A 27,421-nucleotide genomic window follows, 5' to 3' on the forward strand; every position below is an offset into this window, starting at 1 on the left:
GTCACATGGATCCCACCAGTGTTTTGTGTTGTGGTAGTTAGTCTGTAGCGTAGCCTGTTTGTCTTTTTCAGTGTTGTACTTGATTCCACTCCGTTTATTGTTTTGTAGCTTCAGTTTGTTTTTTTGTGGTAGTTTCTTAGTGGTCTTCTGTATGGTTGTCAGTGTTGTTATAGCATCCCCCCCACACACAGACTTGCACTCATTGGTTGCCATGGTTTTATCCATGATTCAGTTTGGTGTATAGAAGTGGACTCTGTGGAAACTTTGCACCTGGGCAAGTATACAGTCACGACTTAGTACCATGTAGTTACCATGTAGTTAACATCTGTAGTGTTTCTCACATTAGTGAGAAGTAGACTTATCTTTTTACCCTTTCCATCATTTTCATAAAGGGCTGCCAGAAGCAGATTTAAACTACTCAGAGCATATGCCTGTTATACGACAGCTCCATTTAAGGCATCATCAAAACTTTTTAGTAAAAAGTTAAAGTGGCTAACTTTTACTGCTTCCAGCATCTCAAAGTTTAGGTGATCTTTTTTTAAATCATAAATGGTTGTAAATTTAATGGCACTGATCAGTCTTGTACTGTCCTTCTGGTGTTTATGTAGGCAAATTGAAGCAAAAGATAGCTTGCTGATGAACTATGAAATATGCAGAAATGTTCAAAGCCCTCCACTATGCACACCATCATTCTTCCCCTTAATTTGCCTATGTAATGCCTTGATATAACCTTTATTAATGGTTGGCTCCTTACTAACAGTGTGTTTTTCTTCTCTCCATCTCTTCTAGCTATGCTTTAATCATATTCACATTCATATAAGTGAATGCAAATAGAATAGAGTCAGTGGACAGTAGCATTTGGTCAAGTGGCATTTGGTCCTAAAGTATGATCTAAATGAGAGGTGCTCATTTAGACCATACTTTAGAACTGATTGTGTAGAATTATCCAGTGTTGAAATTCATTGCCAATCATCTTGTTTTATGTTTAATTGAGTTATTTGGAGACAATATTATTGAACAATTCTTCTTCTTCTTGTTAAATATGTTTTTAGGTGCACAGTGCAGTGAGCCTGGAAACCTTTTGCTTCACTGCTGTGTCTGGCAGAATAAATAATTCTGTCATGATTAAAAGTTCTATTAAATGATAAGAAATACAAATACAAGTTGGCAGTGCATTTCATTGTAGAAGCTGAATTTCTCTTTGTATCAAATTTAACACTGTCCCTTATCTTCTCTTGTCATCTTCTCTTACTCTTTGTTCTATTCCTAACCTCCGCTTCTCCCCCCTTTCTATATTCTTCTTTTCTTCTCGCCCCTCAGGAAGTCCGGGTTCAGAGAAGTCTTCATTGGGAGGTCCTCATGTAGCAGTTAATGGGAACGGCTCTGTGAATGGGCAGAGAATGGGAAGGACTGGGGTCCTGGGTGCTGAACAGAGTGCTGAAATCCAGCCGTTATCCCCACTTACCAGCCCGCTGCTTACCGAAGCGGGATATGTTCGCAACGATGAGGAAGACGAGGCGAGGAGGAAGGTGGGTATACAGAGAGTAAGAAGGTGGATGGGGAAATTTCTTGTAGTCACTGAATTGGCCCCCAGAAGGACTTCAAAGGAATTTAGTCTGGACTAAGAAGTTGTGAACACCCAAGTCTTTCAGTACTTGGAAAAAACAATGCTGTGACTCAGACAAATGTGCAAAGCCTTTAGCCACTCCTCTTTTCTTTATATTTTGATTCAAGCAGCCAGAGATTCTTGTAATTTTTGTAAGTGTGCTTGAGCAATAGTTTCCCAGGCTTTCTTAAGTCCTTTCAAAAGTCTTGGTGACTTTTTCACTCATTTCAATCCAGTTCTTTCGCCTGACCATTTTCATAGGAATGATTTGTTTGTTAACACTGACCTATGAATCACTGAAGCATTAATATGGTCAAATCAAGTTATGACCCTGTGTTGTGTTTACACAAAACAGACAGGAAAAAAAACACGAAGTAACAAAGAACTTGTTTTGTTGGTACAGCCTGTCACATATACACATGGAGATATGAAGAAACTGGACAAGTAGTGGACAAAATAAGAAGTGGCATACCTGAAAAAAACAAAACAAGACCTTGTTGCAGATGAACTATATCTGAAAGTCTTGTCCTTAAGAAGCAGGAAAACTAAAGCAAAGACCTGACTCAGGACCTGAGAGATGCATCTGGACCCAAAGGTCGATTCATCGACTGTTCACTGAAACCTCATCAGAAATGGTCTCAGTGAAAGACTGGCTGTCAAGAAGCCAATCTTAAGGAAAGAAAGGGGTGGGGGTAGGAGTGCTGAGGTATTCCACATTACAGAAGAACTGGAATGAAAAACAGTGACATCAGGTCTGAAGGAGTGACAAATCCAAATGTGAAAGTTTTCATTCAAATCATTGTCGGTATGTATGGAGGAGGTCATTAGTGTGCTGTGAGTGTCCACAGCAGGGGTCTCAAACTTAAATGAGCTGTGGGCCACTGCTGGCACTGTCATCTCATTGGAGGGCCGCTTCAGTGTTCAAGTAATACAAATATTGTATAACAATACAAAACTGCAAATTTGTTTTCTCACTCTTAACTAACAGAAGTCTTTCATTGAACTACCAAATAAACAAATTGGTTCTCTCTTTCTGACCAGACATGTGGCAGCACTTCCGCTATAATTTTGTTTATATTAAAAAAAAATGCAGACGTAAGTGTGCACATTAGTTTTTGACTGCTAGTGAAAAATGTTTCACTAGCAGCATTTTTTTTGGCTTTTTAAAGAACTTATTTTAACATTGGACTCAACAACAAACAAATCCTCCCTAACAAAAAAGTAACTTCAAGGGCCAAATAAATGAATCAATGCAGCTATTTCCAATTTTTCTAGCAAAATGCAAAGAAATAAGGTTGGCTAAAGACTTTTGCACGTTACTGTAATTTGGTGAGACAAAGAAATTATTAATTGGGGGAATTCATCCAAATTAATAACAAGAACTGAACTGCTGGTCTTTCGCAACATAAAATGTGCAGACTTCTTTCTGTAGAAGATGAGATAAAAATATATATAAACAGATTGATTTGCTTCTTTTTGTTTCTGTCTAGAAGTTTCCCACAGACAAGGCTTACTTTATAGCCAAGGAACTATTGACCACAGAGCGGACCTACCTCAGTGACCTGCAGGTTATCACAGAGGTAAAGATAGTGGTGCCTCTTTGTCTCCATGTATTGTCCAGTCTCTTGTGTCCAATCTGTTATCTCTTCCCTTCACACTGTGAGGCCAATACCATCTGGATTAGACTGAAAGTGGCAGGACCAAGAGCCAGTGGGGTCCAAAAGCATACCGTGAGCCAAGGCTGGTTTCTTTAGAATAATACCGGAATAATGAGTCAAAACTGTTGGTTTAGAAGTCTAATTTTGGGACAGTGTACCAAAATTAATCTTTTTAAAAGCTCATGTGCTGGAACAGTGAGTCAGGGTTGGTTTGCACCGCACAACGTGCTGAATTCGAGATGCAAGCGTTGGTGTTTTTTACAGCTATATATTAGAAAAAGAGGCCCCAAAGGGAAAGTAAAGGCTCAAGTCTGAACCAAACTCACAAATCTCACAGTGTTTGTTCTCAGTAATGCAACATTAATATTACATTAGTTCCAGCACACAGTTCCAGTCTTCTCTTTTTTTATTCACATCCCAGAAAAAGGCTTTTATGTGCCTTTAGTTTGGCCCCCGACTGAAGGCTGAAGTTTATGAGCACTTTTCTCATGCAGGACAGAGATGAAAATGCATTCAGTGCAGTGCATATGCTACAACTCTCTTCCTTGTAAGTGAGCAGACTTGTATCTTTTTGCTGTTACATAGCTTGGACAGACTAATTAGCTTCAGGCTCTTTTAGTTTACAAGTAAAACCGCTGAAGTCAAGACAGAAAAAAACCCCACTCTGCATTTATAAAAACAGCGTCTGGGATGAAAGTGCAGCTTAATGTGGGTCAGACTCAGTCTTTGCTTTTATATGACTCACTTTTACTGTCTGTCGCAACTGCTTTCGAGAAAAGAAAAAAAAAGGAAATGTGATAGGCGGGGTTATGATGAGTAAAGACCACCAATGCAGAAACACAGGTTCAGCACCTGCTTGCTAAAGACCTGTCTCCTTAATACTGAGACACTGACGGTGACCTCTGACCTCGCTGTGGATTGGAAAACGCCTCTGTTCCTACTTTTTCCTTTCTCAGCTGTTTTTCTTCACAGTAGTAGTTTCCAGCCTCTTTGATGTGGAAAGAAGGCATGCGCGGGTGCTTTTTTAAAACCTCTTAAACATTTTCCTTTGCTGGTACAGCTCATGCCTGGGATCCCACACCCACCCATCGTTTTCTCTTCTTTTTTCTTTTTTAAATCTCGTGTCACTCGTGTTCTTTCCAGGCGAGTCTGTCTGTGAAACTGCTGGACTGCCGCCTGTCTGCTCGAGCTCTCAGATCCTGTGTGATTTACTACAGCGGGGAATATAACACCTCTGTGTCAGGGGTCGTGGTGCGCTCACACGGGGCCCTGAGCACATTTATGTGTGTCTGATGGATTTCTGTTATCATGTCCAATCCCTCATCCTGGATCCTACCAGTAATGTGTGGGACCTCATACTGGATGTGTCCCTTCCAATCTCTGCCAGTAATCTGGGGGAGTTGTGGATGAGTAGGAGTTACATTCTCATTATTTTTATTCCTTCTGAATGTTTTGTTCACTTACTTGTGAGGAGCAGAAAAGGCACTCATTATGTGCCGAAGTATCCGATATGGAAATACAATTTAAAAAATATATGTATATAGTAAAAGATAAAATGTGATCTGCATTTTCTTCTTTTTCCACATGTCCACATTGTTTGTCAATTTTCTAGTCCTTCCACAGCGCTGTGGGGAAAGACGAGGCTTTCCCAGACTCTGTTAAGAGCCTGATCTCTGCCAACTATGATCCGGTGTACAAGTTTCATCAGGGATTCCTCAAAGAGACAGAGCAGCGGCTGGCGCAGTGGTCAGTGTCCATCTGTTTCCATTCAGAAAAGTTTTTTTTGTTTTTCAGAAATTTACAGATGAGGTTTAAAATTATTTATTTTTACTGTATGTTTATTATGTTTAAAAAAGGGCTTGAATTAAAGTTGTATTTGTTTTTTTCATTTTCAGCTCTATAATTTTATTCAGCCTACTCTGGAAAAGTAGCTTTGCATGATCCACGGTTCAAAATAATCTGTATTTATCTTAACCTGGGGCTGGCTCTGACTGAAAGAAGGTGTTTTAACTCCTCTCCCCCTACTTTCATATGATTGGCTGCCCCTCTTAGACTGAACAGAGGAGGTGGGTGGGGCTTCTGTGCTCACAGACAGCGCATCCACACTGGAACTGATTCGCAGTGATGTGGTGACCACAGAAAGTGAATGAGTTTCTATTATTTCAGATGACTACATGTTTAATAACCGCTGGTGACGGGAAGCAGGCGAGACCTGAAACTAACTTTGTCAACTTCTACATGACTGACTGAAGCCACTACCAATCAGAGTGAAGAAGACTATTAAAAATGACATATGAATCTTATCGTAAAGGCAATCAGAGCCTGCAATGTCATCAAGCAACTGGCCTTCAGCTTCAAAATGATGCAAAACAAGCGAACCATCTCCGGTGCGAACACAGCTTCAGTCTTGGCTCTGTATGATATCATCTACATCCAAGAGTGGAAAAGGCTGTCTCAAACAGAGCATTGGGCTCATAGGGTTTAGTAATCCTTATTTAAACAACAGTATGTATACAACATTATATAAGGTAAAGAATAATAGGCCCCATTTTTAACAGAGGAAAAAGAATAAAAATAGAAAAATGTTACAAACTAAAAATGGTCACAAATTAATTCCTTCCTATTTTTATGTTTAACCCTTGTGTGGTGTTCGTATTTTTGTTACTCAGCCAGTGTTCATGGGTCTGGTGGACCCGCTAGAGTTTTGGCTTTCCAAATTAACACTATCAAACAATTTTATGTTAAATTACTCAACAGATGTTTACTTCATCCCAATTACAAGACATATGAACAGCAAACATGGTTAATTTTTTCCCTTTCCCTTTGTTAGATCACATTTATGAATTAATGTGCTTCTCGTTTTTCTTTTATATAAAATGTTATAAATAAATCAGTTATAATCAAGTGGAGTGAGTGGAAAGACACAACACATTTACACGTGAAAAAATAATTAATTGTTTAATTTTTCTTTTGAAAAAAACTGAACACGGGTCTCACAGACCCGAACACCATACAAGGGTTAATTCAAATGTGTAGAACATTTTCCACAGTGCAATTAAGCAGGATTAGTTCATGTAATCAAAACAAGTCCAAAAAAATGGGAAGCATTTTAACACCAGATTAATCTTGGTGCTGATGTAGGATCAGGAAAAATGAATCCCTTCTGCTGTAGTTCGTCTCTGTGTGCTGCTTTGTTTCCAAGCAGTTCTAGTCATGTTTCATAGTCATATTCAGCCTAGATTTTCTTTTAGTAACCCAAGGAATTATTTGAACTGATTACATTTTCATTTTCCTGAATCTGAGATGGCTAAATGGCTTTGTTGGAAATTTTTTCCTTCACTTGACATAATGTGGTATGAAAAAGTCTGTGTTCGTGCAAATACCTGAAATTCCTCACTTTCCCTGCTGTCAGAATCTGTTTTGTGTTATCTCTGTAATGACAGGCAGGAGCACACATACACACTCACACACACTTACACACACTGGTGAGATGAATGGGGCTGTGGGAGTTGAATGAAGACTTTTCCACACTTGTGTAAGATGTTTTGAGCTGACACCTACTGGTGAATCTGTGCTCCTGCACATTAACGCACGTCTTAATCTCTCTTCAGGGAGGGCCGATCTAACGCCCACATTAAAGGAGACTATCAGCGAATTGGTGACGTTTTACTCAAGAACATTCAGGGTCTCAGGGTAAATCTCCATACTTGACTCTGGATCATTAATTTCATAAAATAAGGTGCATTTTAATTTTTAACTTTTAATTTCTGTCTCTTATCTTGGTTTCATCTCTTTCCGCATCTGCAGCAGTTGACGATTCATCTCCAGAAACATTCAGAGTGCCTGGTAGAACTGGAGCGGGCCTGTCGGTGGGTGGCAAAACAGTGAGCATGCAGACAAGTTGTTCAAATCAAAACAGGATGTCCTAAAGAGAAACTTCATCCCTGTGACTATCAGGTCCAGTCGGAAGGTGGAGACTTTATGTCGAGACTTCGAGCAGCAACGGGTTTGCTACCTGCCCCTCAACATCTTCCTCCTCAGGCCTCTTCACCGCCTGCTGCACTACAAACTTATCCTGGAGAGGCTCTGCAAGCACTACCCGCCCACACATGATGACTTCAGGGACTGTAGAGGTACACAGTCCCCCACACCTACCCTTTCCGCTCATGTGTGTATTTTCTTTCTATATATGAAAATAAATCTGTCTCCTCCAGCTGCCCTGGCGGACATCTCGGAGATGGTGTTGCAGCTTCAGGGAATCATGATGAAGATGGAGAACTTCCAGAAGCTTATAGAACTGAAGAAGGATCTGACCGGCGTCGAAGACCTCATCAGCCCTGGAAGGGTGCGGCTCTTTAATAATTCAGCTAGTCTAGATTCATCCTGGACATTTGTAGAGTTTTCACTTCCTTGCTCTGCCGTCCTGTTGTCACATTGTCGGTGTGATTCTGTTTCACTTACAGGAGTTCATCAGGCTCGGTTGCCTCAGCAAACTCTCTGGAAAGGGCCTTCAGCAGAGGATGTTCTTCCTGGTGAGACTTTATGCTGGTTTCTACTAAAAAAACAAAGCATCTATAATACCTCTAAACAAAGCTCTTCACTCTTTTTTTTCTTTCCAGTTTAGTGATTGTTTGGTGTACACCAGTCGAGGCATGACTCCATCCAACCAGTTTAAGGTTCACGGCCAGCTGCCTCTCTATGGCATGACGGTACATAATCAAAACACACACACACACAAAACACACTTATCTTATCAAAGCAGTTTCTTTTCCTTACGAAAGGTTTTTCAGATTTTTAAATTGTTTTGTTTTCCATCTGGCTCGTTCTATGGAAATGTTACATTTTAGGGTTACAAGTTGTTTATCCCACTGACACGTCTTCCGAGGAGGAAGCAGAGTCTGGGGATGAGGGGACTGACCCGCCAATTTCCGGGGGCGAGGTCACTGAGGCAGTTAAACAACTCCTTGGTGGCAGAGCCCCTGGTGTTGATGAGGTCCGCCCCGAGTTCCTGAAGGCTCTGGACGTTGTAGGGCTGTCCTGGCTGACACGCCTCTACAATGTTGCGTGGAAATCAGGGGCAGTACCCCTGGACTGGCAGACCAGGGTGGTGGTCCCCAACTTTAAGAAGGGGGACCGGAGGGTGTGTTCCAACTACAGGGGGATCACACTCCTCAGCCTCCCTGGGAAAGTCTATGCCAGGGTGCTGGAAAGGAGAGTTCGTCTGCTAGTCGAACCTCGGATACAAGAGGAACAATGCGGTTTTCGTCCTGGTCACGGAACACTGGACCAGCTCTTTATCCTCTCCAGGATACTTGAGGGTGCATGGGAGTTTGCCCAACCAGTCTACATGTGTTTTGTGGACTTGGAGAAGGCATTCGACCGTGTCCCTCGGGGTGTCCTGTGGGAGGTGTTGCGGGAGTGTGGGGTGTCTGGCCCATTGCTACGGGCCATTCGATCCCTATACAACCGTTGCAAGAGCTTGGTTCGCATTGCCGGCAATAAGTCGGACTCGTTCCCGGTGGGTGATGGGCTCCGCCAGGGCTGCCCTTTGTCTCCGGTTCTGTTCATAATTTTTATGGGCAGGATTTCTAGGCGCAGCCAAGTGGCGGAGGGCTTTCGCTTTGGTGGCCTCAGAATCTCATCTCTGATTTTTGCGGATGATGTGGTTCTGTTGGCTTCATCGGGTGAAGGCCTCCAGCTCGCACTGGAACGGTTCGCAGCTGAGTGTGAAGCAGCGGGAATGAGGATCAGCACCTCCAAATCTGAGGCCATGGTTCTCAGGTGGAAAAGGGTGGAGTGCCCACTCCGGGTCGGGGATGAGTTCCTGCCCCAAGTGGAGGAGTTCAAGTATCTCGGGGTCTTGTTCGCGAGTGATGGGAGAAGGGAGCCGGAGATCGACAGACGGATTGGGGCTGCAGCTGCAGTAATGCGGACGCTGCACCGGTCCGTCGTGGTGAAGAGGGAGCTGAGTGTAAAAGCGAAGCTCTCAATTTACCGGTCGATCTACGTCCCTACCCTCACCTATGGCCACGAGCTGTGGGTAGTGACCGAAAGAACGAGATCGCGGATACAAGCGGCAGAAATGAGCTTCCTCGGAAGGGTGGCTGGCCTCTCCCTTAGAGATAGGGTGAGAAGTTCGGCCATCCGGGAGGGGCTCAGAGTAGAGCAGCTGCTGCTCCACATCGAAAGGAGCCAGCTGAGGTGGTTCGGGCATCTGACAAGGATGCCCCCTGGGCGCCTCCTGGGTGAGGTGTTCCAGGCATGTCCCACCGGGAGGAGGCCCCGGGGTGGATCCAGGACACGCTGGAGAGATTATATCTCTCGGCTGGCCTTGGAACGCCTTGGTATTCCCCCGGACAAGCTGGAGGAGGTGGCTGGGGAGAGGGAGGTCTGGGCCTCTTTGCTTAGGCTGCTGCCCCGCGACCCGGCCTCAGATAAAGCGGATGAAGATGGATGGATGGAAGTTGTTTATATCTTTAAAAAATATGTTATTTCAAAAGCACCTTCTTGAGCCTTCTGTTTAGGAATTAAATATTGTCAGTGAATTATATAATTTTATAAATGAGTAACTACAGACGTGCTCCCTACAGTCAAGTATAATTAGTATAGTGTGTGTTGTTTATGAGGTCAAAAAGATAAATGAACATCATATTATAAATACAATCTGTTCTTTCTATATAAACATATTTTTGTGTTTTTTAATTTATTTATTTTTACTCTGTCACATTAAATGTGCTTAAACATAATTTTGCATCCGCTAAATTTTTCTACAGAGAATAAATAATAATAATAATTATTATTATAATTATTATTATTATTATTGTTGTTATTGTTATTACTGACTGAGGAACTAATATTTCATAGAAACCTTTGAAATGGCCAAAGTACTAAAGCAGTAGTTAGGTAAACAGAAATTATGTTATTATGACATTAAATGATGACATTATGTTATTCCCGCAGATCAGAGAAAGCGAGGAGGAGTGGGGAGTCCCTCATTCGTTCACCTTGTTCGGGCAGCGGCAGTCTGTGGTGGTGGCAGCCAGGTATTCATTAACACACATGCAAAGATGCTTGTAGATATCTGAAAATGAAAGCAAAGAAATCGCAGACAGGAATAAAAGGGGAATAAAAATACAAACCGTGCATTGTGAATGGAAGAGGAAAAACAGCTGGTCTGTATTAAATTAATAGAGGGCAGCCTCGTTAAAGTTTGCTTATCCTCAAATTAAACTGGACTGCGTGACCTAGTTTCCAGTCACTTACTCAGTCACTGATTAAAAAGTTTTATCTGGCTGTAAAGTGGCAGTTTCATGTGAAGCAGACTTAATAATATGCATTTCCCTTCATGAAGGCTTCTCATTTTCTGCGTTTTTTCCAAACCGATATGCTCAGCTGTTGAAGTTAGAGATGCCCTATCACTTGTTTATTTTAACATGTCTACTTCCTGCTGTGTCCAGCTGTACATCAGAGATGGAGCGCTGGGTGGAGGACATCAGGATGGCCATCGACCTGGCAGAGCAGAGTAGCAGCTTAAACAATGACCTGCTCTCTACCAGCCTCTCTGACAACAGTAAGTCATCTACTGTTGGTTTAACGCTAAACGTTAAATTGATTCTTCTCCCTGCCCAAACACCACATCATCATCACATCTGTCAGGACTGTGGGAACCAGAAAATCAATAAGATCAATCATTAACCACATGTCTACACTTCTTTATGAGGCTTTTTTCTATAGGCCTTTTTAAAATAGATCAACCCTTACCTGTTAGACACTACTGCACAGTCCTCCTCCGCAGCTTTCAACACCCCATGAATATACTCAGGTCCAGGTGGTCGCTTCATCGTATTTTTAATGTTGCCTGATATATGTAGGTGCAGACCCGAGGTATCCCTGACTTTACTCATCCTGTTGTATCCGTCAAGCTATTCAATAAGGCCTCCTCCCGTTGACCTGTTTGGTTTGACACCCTGCATTGTTTGTCATTGGAGTCCACATGCCATGTTCATTTTTAACTCAAGCGGTTAAAGAGTATTGCCTTACAAGTGACAACAAAAGAGGGCTTCTTTCTCTTTCTCTTTTCCTTTTTTAAAAAAAATGAAACTTTATTGAAATTGTTTTGATGCTGAAAGATTCCCACGATAAAAGGGCTTTGTTCTCATGTTTTTTGAGCCCACTACCAAAGCCCATGGACATGGATGTTAGGTTAAAAGGTTATTCTAATCTATCCATAGATAGGAACGGGAGTGTGAATGACTGTCTGGCTCTGTGTCTTAGCTGGGATACGCTTCAACCCCTCTGTGACCCTGATTTGTACACAAATGAGTATATTTGTGGTAAAGTCCAATCTGAGCGTGGTTGCTCTAACAGGTGTTTTCACTTTGTAAAAATAATTTGATGGTTTATAATTGCATGGAGCATGAATGAATGAAGAACTCATAATGCATCTGTTCAGAGTGAAGTTCTCTCCTGCTAACCACCCTCGTTTTCATCTGCCTGTTTTTTGCAGAGCTCTCAGAGGACGGAGGCGAGCAGGAGTCTGAGGACGAGCTTGGCGGCTCGCGCTCGTCCCTGGAGCGCCAGGGTCATCGCGGTAACACCACCGTGCATGTCTGCTGGCATCGCAACACCAGCGTTTCCATGGTGGACTTTAGCATAGCTGTGGAGGTACCACTAATGCCCGTCTTCTCCTGCCACATTCCCTGTTTTTCCTTCCCACCTCTGTCTTTGGAGTCCAGCTGCCTGTTTGTGTCCCACTTGTTTACCGCTGTTCTGTCTTCTTCTTCTTGCTCAAAGAACCATTGCCCCGATGTCCTTTGTGTCTTTTCTTTCTGCTCATATCTGTGTTTTTGTCTTTCTCCATCGGTGTCCATCTGTATCTCTATTTCTGCATCTGTGTGCACTAACATTGGTAGAGGCCATCAGTAGTGCGGCCAGTGAGTTGATGAGGCCCCTCAGCAGACTTCATCTCTTGCTTTGCTGGTTTGCTGGTACAGAAAACACAGCCTGTCTTTTAGCGACACCTGCTGGATTAGAGAGGTACTGCAACAGCTGCAAACGTGTTTAGCTATACAAATCAGAAATAAATTAATAAATGACTCTTATAATAAATATTTTTTCCTAAAATTCGCAAATATTTATGCATTTTTTTTTGCACTACTGATGCTCACGCTAAATTTCAACATGAGTATATTACATTGACAGGACCTGATGGCTTTCTCTTTCCCATAATCTCCTCCGTTTTAACATCCAGTTAGACTAACACTGTGTTGCATCATTGATTGTTTTATCCATTTGCTTTTTGCTCTCTCCTTTCTTCTGTCGCCCTCACAGAACCAGCTCTCAGGTAACCTGCTAAGGAAGTTTAAGAACAGCAATGGCTGGCAGAAACTCTGGGTGGTTTTCACCAACTTCAGTCTGTTTTTCTACAAGTCACACCAGGTAAGACGAGAAGGAAAACACTGGCAGTTACAGTGCAAATACGCAGGAATGGTTTGACTTGATAATTCAAAGTGGGAAGCTGATAGTGTCTTTAAAATTTATTGAATTCAGTGTCGGGAAGGTTACTTTTAAAACCTCCAAAAGTTGATTCTGTTCATCTGGACGTAGCGTTTTGTGGGAGAAACATTTCATCACTCATCCAAGTGTCTCAGCTGACTGCAGGTTTCCCCAAATCTTATAAACAGTACATTTGCATAATGACTGAAAACCTGTCATTATGCAGCCCATCGTCCCCTCATATCCACTGAGGGAACGATGGGCTGGGAGGTCAGTTCCTTAATCATAATTATGCAAATTCTCATGACCATTGATCAACAACCACTGACCAAACCCACTGATCAAAGACCACTGATCAATGGCCATGAGTACCATTCACAGAGAGTTGGGGAATGGCTGCAATCACAGCATTGTAAGATGGCGAAAGATGTACCCTTAGGCCCCCTCCTTGATTCAGGAGGGGTCAGTGGTTGTTGATCAATGGTCATGAGAATTTGCATAATTATGATTGACTGACTGATTGACCTCCCAGCCCATTGTTCCTTCAGTGGGCTGGTTTCAGTCATTATGCAAATGTACTGTTTATAAGATTTGGGGAAACCTGCAGTCAGCTGAGACACTTGGATGAGTGATGAAACGTTTCTCCCACAAAACGCTACGTCCAGATGAACAGAATCAACTTTTGGAGATTTACTTTCCTGGATATTTGAGAATGCATCAAGACGTTACTTTTAAAATGTATTCCACTACAGATTACAGAATACATGCCCCAAAAATGTATTTTGTAACGTATTCCGTTACGTTACTCAATAATAATAAGGTATTCTGAATACTTGTGGTTACTTAATATATTATCATGTTTTTCACAACTACATGAATGTACTATTTCTGTGTGATTTATTACTTTTACTGAAGGTTATTCGCCATACTAAAACAAACTAGATGTTTAAATCTTAATATAAATGAGTAACAGTAGGTGGACATTAGGTAAGGCTGCACTCTTTGCAGCGATCTTGTATAGAAAACTATTCTGCGCGTATATAAAACAGGTCCGCGGCTCCAAACCGTAGTAAAGGGACCTCTGGCTTGTATGTCGGGCTTGTAGCTGAAAACTAGCTTTACTTTGTTGTCTGGGTCCACTTTGCTAGCGAGAGCCAGAGAGAGACGTTGAAAGGCTGCTCCAAAAGGAAACTTATTGTTTCGGAAACACGAATACAGTGTACAGTCGAGTCTTAATAACTTACTTACAACTGGGCTTGTCAGGCACTCTTTTTGGCTGCAGTGGTTATTATTATGTTTGCATGCTTCCAGTTCCCGTTTCTGCTCGGTGACAACTCGTACTTTTCAACTTTTTTTCTCCCTCCCTCGCGCTCACAGACACATAACAGGTATGGCAGCTCATTCTCCCTGCAGCACGGACTACACTGCCCATGAGGCTACATTCTTTAGGGCTGTGCCTGTAACACTCTCCCTATTGCCTTCATATTAAATCATTTTTGTGAATAATTTTTTAAAATATTTCTTCACGGCATTATGCGGGCCGCATGTAGAGGTGACATGGGCGGCAAGATTGAGACCCAGGCATTAGAAGCCTCATAATGTGTGTTTTGGTGGAAACCAAAAATAGAGAGGTGACAGAAACAGGAAAATACCACCGTGTAATCCATTCATTTCAACAAAGTAACTGTATTCTGAATACTACCTTTTTAAACAGTAACTGTAATGGAATACAGTTACTCATATTTTGTATTTTACATACGTAATGGTGGTACATGTATTCCGTTACTCCCCAACACTGATTGAATTAGATTGAATTTGTGCAGTCGCAGCCACAGAATGTAGTTTCGGTTACTCTGATCAGTTTAATAGTAGAGGTTGTATTAACAGATGTTTCCCTCTTCTGACTCATGTGCAGGATGACTACCCTCTGGCGAGCCTCCCTCTGCTGGGCTACTCTGTCACCGTCCCATCGGAGTCAGAAAACATCCACAAGGACTACGTCTTCAAACTCCACTTCAAGTCTCACGTCTACTACTTCAGATCAGAGAGCGAGTACACCTTTGAGAGGTGGGTGTACAGTAATAGAGGCAAATACAGAAATGCAATTAGTTACGTGCTTTAACTTAAACCATCCTTTTATTTTTTTAATCCGACTCTCTGAAGCTACATCCATCTTTTACAACGTTTGATAAATTCCTTAAATCTTTTTAATGTCCAGAACAACTCCACAGCTTGATGCTGACTTTTTAAATTGTCACCATTTTTACAGTAAAATAGAAAATAAAGCAAAATATGCCTTAGGATGTGGCTAAGCTGTGAGTGGCAACTCATATGGGTATGCAGTGGTCTCAGGCGTCATCTAAAGCCTTGAAAATTAAAATGAAAATTTTTTTTTTTTTTAGGAATATTTGGAAATGCATTTACTATATGTGTTCATACACTGAATATCATGTTCTAAATATAAAGCTCATCTTCTCTTCTTTCTGAAACATTTAGATTTTCTCTCTAGCACAGATGGTAAGAGAGTGACACTCATTTAAAGAGCACTTGTAAATAAAGGCTTAAAATTTAATCTGACACTTGAACAGCTGAAAGGCATTTCTACATGCTATGTGTGGGTCCAATAAACAGGTTTAGAAAAAACAATTACAAACTACAGGAAAGAGACTGCTTATAGTCTGGGCCCTCTTCTGAAATTCAGATAAATTGTTTCATTTTAAATGTAAAAGTCAATTTCTGTCTAGTTCAATTTACCAAGTTGTATTGCATTATATATTTAAATTATTTTAATAGAACGTTTTGTGAGCAAACCCAAGTAAGGAAAGCATTAAGTATTTTAAAAAGTGAATATTAACAGTAACACTATTCAAACAGTCTCCTTAGCCCTGTAACCGACTAGCAACCTTCCCAGGGTGCACCCCACCTCTCGCCCTATGATAGCTGGGATATGCTTCAGCCCCTCCCATGGCCATAAATTAGATAAGGTGGAGTAAACGGATGGACGGAGTATTCCAACAGAACTTCTGCGATGTTTGATATATTTCAATCAATGTTTGAAGCTACTGATATAAATCCTTTTTTCCCACCAGGTGGATGGAGGTGATCCGGAGCGCAACCTGCTCTACTAGCCGATCACTGCCGAGCACCAGGAAAGACCTTTACTGATGATTCCTCCACCTCATACTCTCTTGAGTGAAGATCTCGACTGCACAAACACCAGGAAAGACTCTTCCAGCTGCACAAGCTGACACTAATTATTACCTCTGACTCCTTACACAGACTCCACTCAGAGGTCTTCTCTCTTCACCTTATTATTACACTTTCCACACCATTAGTGTTTGATTAGCAAAAACTGTCTGCAGTCATCCACAATGTAATTCTATGTGTAATTTTTCCATTTGTCCTTGTCAGCCTGGAGCGCCACATTGTGTTATTTTTTTCTTCCACCAAAGCGAGAGAAAAGGCATACTCGAGCGCGGGCGAAGGATCTGAATCCCTTTGGCCTCACTTTCTCCGAGCGCTCCTCTGTTTCACTGATATTTGGCCGGTGCTTTATAATATTTTATATTTCTGAAATGGATGAAAAGTGTCTTAAGATTGGAAATAAACGTTATGTAGAAAGCTGTGTGCATGTGGACACAATAATTATGTTTTTAATTGTATGACAATCGGTCTGTATGTAATTTGATGACTTAAATGTAATGTAAGTTTGGACAATAAGAAATCCTGCAATGTTTTTTTTTATCATTATTATTATTATTAAGTCATCTTTTTTGTACAGTACTTTTGACACTGTGAAATATTCTTAATTCTTTTTTTTCTTTGTCTTGTTTCAAAACACCTGAAACCTTCTTCCAAAGCCAACAGAGATTTTGCTGGTTTATTGCCAATTACCTTCTCTTCAGTATTCCTCAAGTTTTATGGGTTTTACTATTTTAAAATAAAGATGAATAGATTGTGTTCATATGGAACAAAATGAAACTTATACAAAAATTTCTTTTTTCCTCTTTTTATTGAGTTTATCCCTTAGAGGGGATGAACACAGCACATGGAAGATCATACAAAAAAAATCAGGGTGAATTTTTATTTTTGAGGTAAACAAAGATGTGCAGAATGTAAATATTAAACACATTGTCTGCAGATTAGTGTAAAATCAGAGTTCATATCTGTGTAATATAAATGCTCTAAGCCTAGAGTGTCAAACTCAGTGAAAATCTCCTTTCTGTCAGTATAAACACATTTAACTACACATTTATAGTGCAAATCATTTTTTCTACCATAGTAAATGAAAAGAAATGTTAAAAATCTGAGATCTTTATCAGTGTGTAAAAATGCTATAAAAATTTCCAAAGCCCACCCAGTGGGTCAAATTGGCAGCCTTTGCTGGGCTGAATCTAGCACCCCGAGCTTATGTTTGACAGCACTGCTAAGAGCAGGTGTATCAAATGACACAATGTGTTTTGTTTAATGGCATTGACACCACACATTGATCAGCAGCTGGGTCATTTCCTCCCAGACTTCTATGCAATCACTTTTTATGAAGCACAGGCTGGCCATACATTACTCATAATGCTTCCCAGATGATTATAAATCATAAAAAGAAAACCAAATTTGTAAACAACATCACTAATGTGCAACTTTCAGTGGCACAGTGTGCCCTTTTCCTTCTCTACACTATCCTTACTTTGATTGTAAGCCTGCCTATCTGCTATTAAAATTAATTTCTCTTGTGATTTATTTCAATTCAACACACGACAGGAAACAGCACCCATGTCCAGGTGTTGTTTTCCTGAGAGCTCCTTCACCCGTTCTGCTAACACCACATAGAGGTCCATTTGTCAGTTGCATCAGCATGATGAGATCAGTCCCGCTCTTCTCTACGCCTAAATTTGAGCCCATGATCTCCCTCTGAGTCGTAGTTCTCGTAGCACGGCAGCGAGCGCCAGTCTGGCTCGTACGTTGTGGCGGTGTACACAAACACGTCCGTGATGCTCCCCGGTGACACCTTCTCCTCTCCTTCCGTCTTCCCCACCCACTCCTTCACCTCCAGCTGGACCACCGTCCGCTGGTACCACGTTGGGACGCTTTCAAAGTCATCCAGGAATTTCAGCATCTGGTCATCCACTTTGTAGATCTCCCCGTGCACTCGGTGACCCTGGCCAGGGATGTTGAGCAGGAAAGGGATGTTGTCCTTGGTGGTGATCACTAGCGGGTATTTCTGGATGGTGAACGCCGAACCCAGGTACTCGGCCTTTCCATTATTGCTTTCGAACATGCGGTAGTTGTTGGGCTGCCCCTTCTTCAGAGTGCCGTAAACGAAGACCCGAGTCATGAGGACAGAGGACCAAAGACGCACCTGTCGTGTAAAGAAAGGAGAAACATCTCTGTGAGCAAATTCCCAGCAGGTATTACTGGCAAAAATATATTTATACAATTTTATTATTACTCTGTATGTCAGTCACTTGTGCAGAAGTGCAAATTTGATCTCATTTAAAATGATCAGACCTTCAAAATAAAATAAAATCAAACTCAAATCTAGGAACACTGTTTGGAAATTTGAACTCCTTACACGCATTAATTAGGAAAGCTGTCACGGCCAGCGGAGGCAGACCTTGTGGAGAGTGTGTGGTGGACCCAGGCGCGAACACAGGCGAGGAGACGGGAGTGAACTTAAACTGATACACATACGACACGACAACGAACAAAGGAAGACTGAGGACTTAAATACACACATGAGGCAGAGACAGATGAGAACACAGCTGACTAGCTGATTATGAAACATAATGACAATACAGGGGAGAGTAACACTAACTACAATGAACAAAGAACGCCAGACTCTTCCAAAATAAAACAGGAAACACGGAGACATAGACTTAACATAACCACATAGACATGAAACATGACAGGTAGACGCATGAACCAGGGAGACTGAGTACAGGGGGAGATGACAGAAACAACTAAGAAATAAAGGACTAAACAGAAACCTAGAAATTAACTAGATCAAAAATGAATACAAAAATACATAAAACTCAAACACTGGGTCACACGACCCAGTACCGTGACAGAAAACAATCAGCAGATTAGCATTACATGCACAGATTAAACATGACTATAATAAAACACTTCCTACAACACCAACTGTCAGACTGGATCTGCACACATTCCTGTCATGCTGTGACTTGTGAACTTGGACCTGTCGTGACTGAATCTCTTTGGATTGGTTATTAATATAAAGTACAGTACGTGCTCAATGATTAACAGGCTGAGAGATAATCGGACAGATACTTTAGTGTTAGAGCTGGGAGAGGTCATTCAATGACAGTATATGAGTGAAAAACACTGTTTACACCATGTTATGCTTATGGGTAAGTTAACAGTCAGTTACAATTACCAGGCAAGCACATCATCACTGTGTAATGCAAAAGCATAAGCTAGGCTACCTCAGAGCTCCTCAAACCTGCTCGAGCTGTAAGAACAATACCGATACCGGAAGTGCAGCTTTAATACACACGCTGTGAAGTGACACACGTTTTTTCCGTCATAAATCTACCATAAAGAAGCGCAGACCCACCTTGAATAAGCAGTAGCTTTACTGGAAAGTAGTGATGGGACGTTCTGTATCGAGGCTTCGGAGCTTGTGTCGAGTAATGGAGGGGGCGTTTCCGCGAAGCGCGTATCGAGGCTTGCTTCATTTATGGGAGGAGCTGAAAATGATGACGTCCGAAGCCTCGCTGCCCGGCTGTACCACGTGACTGATTCATGAAGTGGTTCGAACTTTGCCGCGAGCTATGACAGCGATATAAACCCCTCAGACTTCATTCAAAAATGTGGGTGTTTGATGGAGAGTTGCGGTTAGTGAGAGTTTGGAGACCGTTTGGAGGTTTATGAGAGTGAGGAAAGTCAGGAGAGAATGGAGCCAGCTAAGAAGAGGAGGATGTCCTCCCCTGTGTGGGAACATTTTGATCTTATTCCTCCCAACAAGGTATGTAAATTTCTACAGAAGATGTATTTTCATAATACTGATGGTGCAATACAATTTATGTTAAGCTGTCTTTACTTTTGTACAAGGTGAAGTGTTTGCTATGTGCCAGGGAGCTGGGATATAACAACAACACCTCATCCATGCTTAGGCACTACAGAGCTTTGCATGAGAATAAGGGGGACACCGATTGTGGAGCAAGACCAGGTGAGCCATCAAATGCAATGATAATATAGGATGCAGTAATGTTACTAAATGATATAACAATATTATACAACTGTTATAAGTTACGTGTGTGATATTTATATTTGTGCTTTGTCTTTATTGTCTTTCCTCAGGAGAACAATCTCAAATAGATGAAGACCTGGTCAGCATGGTGATTGAGGACTCACAGCCATTTAGCATTGTGGAGGACAAAGGATTCAAAAGATTTGTTAAATCATTAAATCCTAGCTATGTTCTCCCCACTAAAAAGGTCGTAAAAGCAGTGAACATTTAGTTTTTACAGAATAAAATGTGAACAGGCAGGACTGAGTCTCAAAGCCTCAGTGTGTAGCTGTCCATACCTCAACGTTACAAAAGCACAACTACTGTCCACACCCCAACCACACCTCACCTCACAGTAAATGATCATTTCCATTTCAAGCATTTCCAAATAATCATTTCCCATACTGCCAGGATAAATATACACAGTATACTGTCATCACTACAATATACATGTTTTACACACTCCTTTTGTTGTTGACATTTACAGGCTGTGTGCAAAATGCCACACTCTTCAAATTCATGCAAGCTATTATTTTTACGTCCAGTAGGTGTCCTGCTAGAGCAAATGAAGCTTCATGAAGCTTCGCGTTGGGGTGAACCAATTGGATGAAAAGCTTCAGTGCTTCATGGGGCTTCATCTGCCCATCACTACTGGAAAGAGCCGTCACTACTGTCTCTGGATGGCGCATGCGTGGAAGCAATCCAAATAAAGGCGGAAACAACAGAGGGCGCTAAAGTGACAAACAAAACAAGGGCATCGTGGGAAAGGACCTAGAAAAAGGGTTTTTATACTATACTGAAGTCAAAATTAAGCAAAAAACAAACAAAGAAATAAACAATTAAACATTAAATACATCATTAAATATCAATATTTTTCACTAACTATGTTGGAAATAAGATTATTATTGAAAAATTAATTGTATGTATTAATTAATTGACTTTGTCATTAATTGCCCTCCTGTAGACTGGCGATCTGTAACCTTAACCTGCCTCTTGCCCTAGCCGGGCAGCTGATATAGGTTTCAGCCCGTGCACGTCTGCTGGCATTACAACACCACCGTGTCCATGGTGGACTTCAGCATAGCTGTGGAGATACCACTACTGTGTTTGTGCGCGTCTTTCTTCTCTTGCCACATTCCCCATTTTTCCTTACTACCTCTGACATTGGAGTCCAACTACTTGTATCCCACTTGTTTACCACTGTGTTTTCTTCTTCTTTGCTCAAAGAACGATTGCCCCAAATCAGAAATCAGAAAGAAATGAATAAATGACTTTTGTAATAAAGAAGATAAATACATATGTAAAAATCTGTGTAAGTAATTTGCAGGATGTTTATTCTGCTTATGACAAAGCAGAATAAAAGTTTATCCCCTGGAGGGGACAGACTCAGCACAGATCATACAAAAGAAATCAGGAATTAATTTTTATTTCAGAGGTAATCAAAGACAAGTGGACTGTAACAGTTAAACACATCAGAGTTCATATCTGTGTGGTATAAATGCTCTAAGACAGGGGTGTCAAACTCATTTTACATCATGAGCAACATACAATCAGCTTTGATCTTAAGTGGGACCAGTAAAACTCGCCTTTCTGTCAGTGTAAACTTGTTTAACTGCACATTTACAGTGCAAGTCCATTTTATATTGTAGTAAATGAAAAGAATTAAAAGGAATCTGAGATCTTTCTCAGTGTGAAAAGCTTTAAAAGTTTCCAAAGCCCACCTGCCGGGCAGAATCTGGCCCCTGGGTCTCTTCTAAGCCTTTCTTAACCTAGTTGCCATTAAATAAGACTTTCTTTGAGACCACACACTCATCGGAAAACTCTTTGGTGAGGTCATAAATCAAGTAAGCAGCTGGGTCATTTCCTCACAGACTTCTATGCAATCACATTTTTATGAAGCACAGGCTGGCCATTCAAAAGAATGCAGGTTGAAGGCACTTACACATTAGCTTCACCTGGAAGTTAACGGTAGTAAACTTTAAAAGGTCAGTGTTATGAAGCTGATCTGACAGTACATCTTCATTTTTCTGAGAAAGGTTTGCAGAGCATTCTTCTAGGTGCACAGCATCAGGCTGGAGTGATTTTCTCAGGCCCGAAGAGGGTGCATCTGGTGGCTGGGCCTTAGTCCATGGGGCACAGCCGGGCACAGCCCGAAAAGGGGACATGGGCCCATCCTCGAACTTGCTCGAGCTGTAAGAAAAATACAGATACTGGAAGTGTAGTTTTAAAGCATATGCTGTAAAGTGACACACGTTTTTTCCGCTTGGCGCTCAGTGATAAAACTACCACAAAGAAGCGCAGACCCACCTTGAATAAGCAGTAAGTAGCTCTTCTACTGTAAAAATGAACCACCGTAACAGTTTGAGGACGTGCCAAGGACGACGCATGCGTGGAAGTGCTTCAAATAAAGGCGGAAACAACAGAGGACGCTAAAGTGCGCTAAAGAAAAAAATTGCATTGTGGGAAAGGACCCAGAAAAAAGGGTTTTATACTATACTGAAATCTAAAATTAAGCAAACAAACAAATAAACCATTAAATATTGAATACATCATTAAACATTTAATGAAATGTGTCATTAATTACCTTAGAAATAAGTCATTTAGTATTGGCAACTTCGACATTAATTAGCTCTGCTGTAGCCTGTCAACCTGCAGCCTGCGTCTTCCCTCAGCTGGGCAGCTGATATAGGTTTCAGTCCATGCACATCTGATGGCATGGCAACACCAGCATGTCCATGGTGGACTTTAGCATAGCTGTGGAGGTACCATTGCCGTGTTTGTGTTCGTCTTTCTTCTCCTGCCACATTCCCTGTTTTTCCTTCCCACCTCTGACTTTGGAGTCCAACTGCTTGTTTGTGTCCCACTTGTTTACCGCTGTTCTGTCTTCTTCTTCTTGCTCAAAGAACCATTGCCCCGGTGTCCTTTGTGTCTTTTCTTTCTGCTCATATCTGTGTTTTTGTCTTTCTCCATCGGCGTTCATGTGTATCTCTATTTCTGCATCTGTGTGCACTAACATTGGTAGAGGCCATCAGTAGTGCGGCCAGTGAGTTGATGAGGCCCCTCAGCAGACTTCATCTCTTGCTTTGCTGGTTTGCTGGTACAGAAAACACAGCCTGTCTTTTAGCAACACCAGCTGGATTAGAGAGGTACTGCAACAGCTGCAAACGTGTTTAGCTATACAAATCAGAAATAAATTAATAAATGACTCTTATAATAAATAAGATAAATACATATATCTAAATCAATGTAAGTAGTTTGCAGGATGTTTAGTCTGCTTATGACAAATGAGTAAAACAATTTTTTCCTAAAATTCGCAAATATTTATGCATTTTTTTGCACTACTGATGCTCACGCTAAATTTCAACATGAGTATATTACATTGACAGGACCTGATGGCTTTCTCTTTCCCATAATCTCCTCCGTTTTAACATCCAGTTAGACTAACACTGTGTTGCATCATTGATTGTTTTATCCATTTGCTTTTTGCTCTCTCCTTTCTTCTGTCGCCCTCACAGAACCAGCTCTCAGGTAACCTGCTAAGGAAGTTTAAGAACAGCAATGGCTGGCAGAAACTCTGGGTGGTTTTCACCAACTTCAGTCTGTTTTTCTACAAGTCACACCAGGTAAGACGAGAAGGAAAACACTGGCAGTTACAGTGCAAATACGCAGGAATGGTTTGACTTGATAATTCAAAGTGGGAAGCTGATAGTGTCTTTAAAATTTATTGAATTCAGTGTTGGGAAGGTTACTTTTAAAATGTATTCCACTACAGATTACAGAATACAGGCCCAAAGTGTATTTTGTAACGTATTCCGTTACGTTACTCAATGAGAGTAACGTATTCTGAATACTTAATATATTATCATACTTTATACAACTACATGAATGCACTATTGCTGTGTGATTTATTACTTTTACTGAAGGTTACTCGCCATACTAAAACAAACTAGATGTTTAAATCTTAATATAAAATGAGTAACAGTAGGGTGGACAATAGGTAAGGCTGCACTTTTTGCAGCGATCTCATATAGAAAACTATTCCGCACGTATATATAATTCTTTAAAATATTTCTTCACGTCATTATGCGGGCCGCATGTAGAGGTGACATGGGCGGCAAGATTGAGACCCAGGCATTAGAAGCCTCATAATGTGTGTTTTGGTGGAAACCAAAAATAGAGAGGTGACAGAAACAGGAAAATACCACCGTGTAATCCATTCATTTCAACAAAGTAACTGTATTCTGAATACTACCTTTTTAAACAGTAACTGTAATGGAATACAGTTACTCATATTTTGTATTTTACATACGTAATGGTGGTACATGTATTCCGTTACTCCCCAACACTGATTGAATTAGATTGAATTTGTGCAGTCGCAGCCACAGAATGTAGTTTCGGTTACTCTGATCAGTTTAATAGTAGAGGTTGTATTAACAGATGTTTCCCTCTTCTGACTCATGTGAAGGATGACTACCCTCTGGCGAGCCTCCCTCTGCTGGGCTACTCTGTCACCGTCCCATCGGAGTCAGAAAACATCCACAAGGACTACGTCTTCAAACTCCACTTCAAGTCTCACGTCTACTACTTCAGATCAGAGAGCGAGTACACCTTTGAGAGGTGGGTGTACAGTAATAGAGGCAAATACAGAAATGCAATTAGTTACAACGTGCTTTAACTTAAACCATCCTTTTATTTTTTAAATCCGACTCTCTGAAGCGACATCCATCTTTTACAACGTTTGATAAATTCCTTAAATCTTTTTAATGTCCAGAACAACTCCACAGCTTGATGCTGACTTTTTAAATTGTCACCATTTTTACAGTAAAATAGAAAATAAAGCAAAATATGCCTTAGGATGTGGCTAAGCTGTGAGTGGCAACTCATATGGGTATGCAGTGGTCTCAGGTGTCATCTAAAGCCTGGAAAATTAAAATGAAAAAAAAATTTTTTTAGGAATATTTGGAAATGCATTTACTATATGTGTTCATACACTGAATATCATGTTCTAAATATAAAGCTCATCTTCTCTTCTTTCTGAAACATTTAGATTTTCTCTCTAGCACAGATGGTAAGAGAGTGACACTCATTTAAAGAGCACTTGTAAATAAAGGCTTAAAATTTAATCTTTCTTCCATTTGCACAACATCTCTAAAGTTAGAAATATCCTGTCTCTTAGTGACGCTGAAAAACTAGTTCATGCATTTATTACTTCCAGGCTGGACTACTGTAATTCATTATTATCAGGATGTCCAAAAAACTCACTGAAAAGCCTTCAGCTAATCCAAAATGCTGCAGCAAGAGTACTGACAGGGACTAGAAAGAGAGAGCATATTTCTCCTGTTTTGGCTTCCCTTCATTGGCTCCCTGTTAAATCCAGAATTGAATTCAAAATCCTGCTCCTCACATACAAGGTCTTAAATAATCAGGCCCCATCTTATCTTAATGACCTTGTAGTATCATATCACCCTATTAGAGCACTTCACTCTCGCTCTGCAGGCCTACTAGTTGTATTTAAAAGTAGAATGGGAGGGAGAGCCTTCAGTTTTCAGGCCCCTCTTCTGTGGAACCAGCTTCCAGTTTGGATTCAGGAGACAGACACTATCTCTACTTTTAAGATTAGGCTTAAAACTTTCCTTTTTGCTAAAGCATATAGTTAGGGCTGGACCAGGTGACCCTGAATCCTCCCTTAGTTATGCTGCAATGGGCTGCCGGGGATTCCCATGATGCATTGAGTTTTTCCTTTCCAGTCACCTTTCTCACTCAGTATGTGTTAATAGACCTCTCTGCATTGAATCATATCGGTTATTAATCTCTCTCTCTCTCTTCCACAGCATGTCTTTCATCCTGTTTTCCTTCTCTCACCCCAACCGGTCGCAGCAGATGGCCGCCCCTCCCTGAGCCTGGTTCTACTGGAGGTTTCTTCCTGTTAAAAGGGAGTTTTTTCTTCCCACTGTCGCCAAAGTGCTTGCTCATAGGGGGTCATATTTGTTGGGTTTTTCTCTGTACCTATGAAGCGCCTTGAGGCGACTTTTGTTGTGATTTGGCGCTATATAAATAAAATGGAATTGGATTGAATTGATTCCTCCACCTCATACTCTCTTGAGTGAAGATCTCGACTGCACAAACACCAGGAAAGACTCTTCCAGCTGCACAAGCAGACACTAATTATTACCTCTGACTCCTTACACAGACTCCACTCAGAGGTCTTCTCTCTTCACCTTATTATTACACTTTCCACACCATTAGTGTTTGATTAGCAAAAACGGTCTGCAGTCATCCAAAATGTAATTCTATGTGTAATTTTTCCATTTGTCCTTGTCAGCCTGGAGCGCCACATTGTGTTATTTTTTTCTTCCACCAAAGCGAGAGAAAAGGCGTACCCGAGCGCGGGCGAAGGATCTGAATCCCTTTGGCCTCACTTTCTCCGAGCACTCCTCTGTTTCACTGATATTTGGCCAGTGCTTTATAATATTTTATATTTCTGAAATGGATGAAAAGTGTCTTAAGATTGGAAATAAACTTTATGTAGAAAGCTGTGTGCATGTGGACTAGAGATGGCACGATACCACCTTTTCATGTCCTATACTGATATCATAAATTTGGATATCTGCTGAAAAACTATATGAATCCGATATAGTGTGTTTTTTAATCAATAAAACTTTTTTAAATATCTTGCTGCTTTTTGTATAAGTTCATACTCAAGTAAAAAAAAAACACTAAAGCTATTCTGTTATACCTGTATGCAAAAAATGCACTGCACCCAAAATATTTCATAGTTCAGCAAAACTGATCAATCTAATAAACTTAAACTTGCTCCATCCTCCCTATTCTGGTATTTTAAAGAGTAAGCAACCTAACTAATAGGATTCTAAAACTCCCAGCAAAAAAAAAATTAAAAAAAAAAAAAAATAGGGAACCACCCACCCTCCACCTCATGATGCTTAATTGACGTAATCAACTTTAATTTGATGCAGTGTGAAAAAAAATGCACAGAAATAAATTATTTTTCAAGAATAATTAAATAGATTCAACATCTTTCTTCAACAGAACTGCAGACTGCACAGATGGTATCTTCCCAAAGAAAAAAGTACTATAGCTTACTAGGGTATATTAGACTTAATAGTTACTACATACAGTAATGGACTTCTACACATTTTACATCAGATTGAAACTTTGGGTGTAAGATTCGGGTATTTTTTTATTAAAAGCTAGACATTTTAAATGAGAATAAGAAAGAAAAGTATGTCTTTGTGCCCCCTTTTCACTGTTAATGCCCTATCGGCCCCCCTGGCTAAACTTTGCTAGATCCGCCCCTGTACAGTTACCAGCCGTCAGCTACGTAGAAAAGAATCCTGGTGTAGAAAGTAATAATAAATAAATTCTAACAAGTGGGCGATAGACAAGTAAGAGAGATGG

The 27,421-nt window shown here is 40.9% G+C and overlaps 3 protein-coding genes across 6 annotated transcripts in view; 2 read left to right on the forward strand and 1 right to left on the reverse strand.

Annotated features, from left to right (window-relative positions):
* Nucleotides 1-16,752, forward strand: part of LOC146547579 (FERM, ARHGEF and pleckstrin domain-containing protein 1-like) — a 69,924-nt gene extending 53,172 nt beyond the window's left edge. For 2 of the 3 annotated variants that reach the window (XM_085266148.1, XM_085266149.1), the window contains exons 14-28: nt 1,321-1,529; nt 3,097-3,186; nt 4,877-5,010; nt 6,876-6,957; nt 7,072-7,133; nt 7,222-7,397; nt 7,479-7,609; nt 7,728-7,796; nt 7,884-7,973; nt 10,225-10,307; nt 10,722-10,834; nt 11,771-11,928; nt 12,595-12,702; nt 14,675-14,826; nt 15,849-16,752. In XM_085266148.1, coding sequence (XP_085122274.1) covers nt 1,321-1,529; nt 3,097-3,186; nt 4,877-5,010; nt 6,876-6,957; nt 7,072-7,133; nt 7,222-7,397; nt 7,479-7,609; nt 7,728-7,796; nt 7,884-7,973; nt 10,225-10,307; nt 10,722-10,834; nt 11,771-11,928; nt 12,595-12,702; nt 14,675-14,826; nt 15,849-15,924 — 1,733 coding nt within the window. In that variant the 3' untranslated portion in view covers nt 15,925-16,752. The remainder of the gene's footprint in view (nt 1-1,320; nt 1,530-3,096; nt 3,187-4,876; nt 5,011-6,875; nt 6,958-7,071; nt 7,134-7,221; nt 7,398-7,478; nt 7,610-7,727; nt 7,797-7,883; nt 7,974-10,224; nt 10,308-10,721; nt 10,835-11,770; nt 11,929-12,594; nt 12,703-14,674; nt 14,827-15,848) is intronic. The other variant, XM_085266151.1, reaches the window with a different exon arrangement.
* LOC146547580 (gamma-glutamylaminecyclotransferase B-like) lies at nt 16,753-19,456 on the reverse strand. Of its 2 annotated transcripts, XM_085266152.1 has the most exons (3): nt 19,331-19,411; nt 18,329-18,434; nt 16,753-18,115 (listed from the first exon to the last, which is right to left on the reverse strand). In XM_085266152.1, the coding sequence occupies exons 2-3, from the start codon at nt 18,332-18,334 to the stop codon at nt 17,621-17,623; spliced, it is 501 nt and encodes a 166-aa protein (XP_085122278.1). In that variant the 5' UTR covers nt 18,335-18,434; nt 19,331-19,411; the 3' UTR covers nt 16,753-17,620. The 2 variants fall into 2 exon arrangements, with proteins under 2 accessions (XP_085122278.1, XP_085122279.1); XM_085266153.1 differs by lacking the exon at nt 18,329-18,434 and having other exon boundaries at nt 19,331-19,456.
* A 3,278-nt stretch (nt 19,457-22,734) lies between these two features.
* On the forward strand, nt 22,735-24,680 carry LOC146547581 (FERM, ARHGEF and pleckstrin domain-containing protein 1-like). Its single transcript, XM_085264996.1, has 3 exons — nt 22,735-22,767; nt 23,521-23,628; nt 24,471-24,680. The coding sequence occupies exons 1-3, from the start codon at nt 22,735-22,737 to the stop codon at nt 24,678-24,680; spliced, it is 351 nt and encodes a 116-aa protein (XP_085121122.1).
* The last annotated feature ends 2,741 nt before the right edge of the window (nt 24,681-27,421 follow it).

Source organism: Mchenga conophoros, linkage group LG23 (assembly GCF_057382185.1).
Source record: "Mchenga conophoros isolate Kocher_MC1m ecotype Shallow Benthic linkage group LG23, M_conophoros_male_GT1.1, whole genome shotgun sequence".
Classification (NCBI taxonomy): domain Eukaryota; kingdom Metazoa; phylum Chordata; class Actinopteri; order Cichliformes; family Cichlidae; genus Mchenga; species Mchenga conophoros.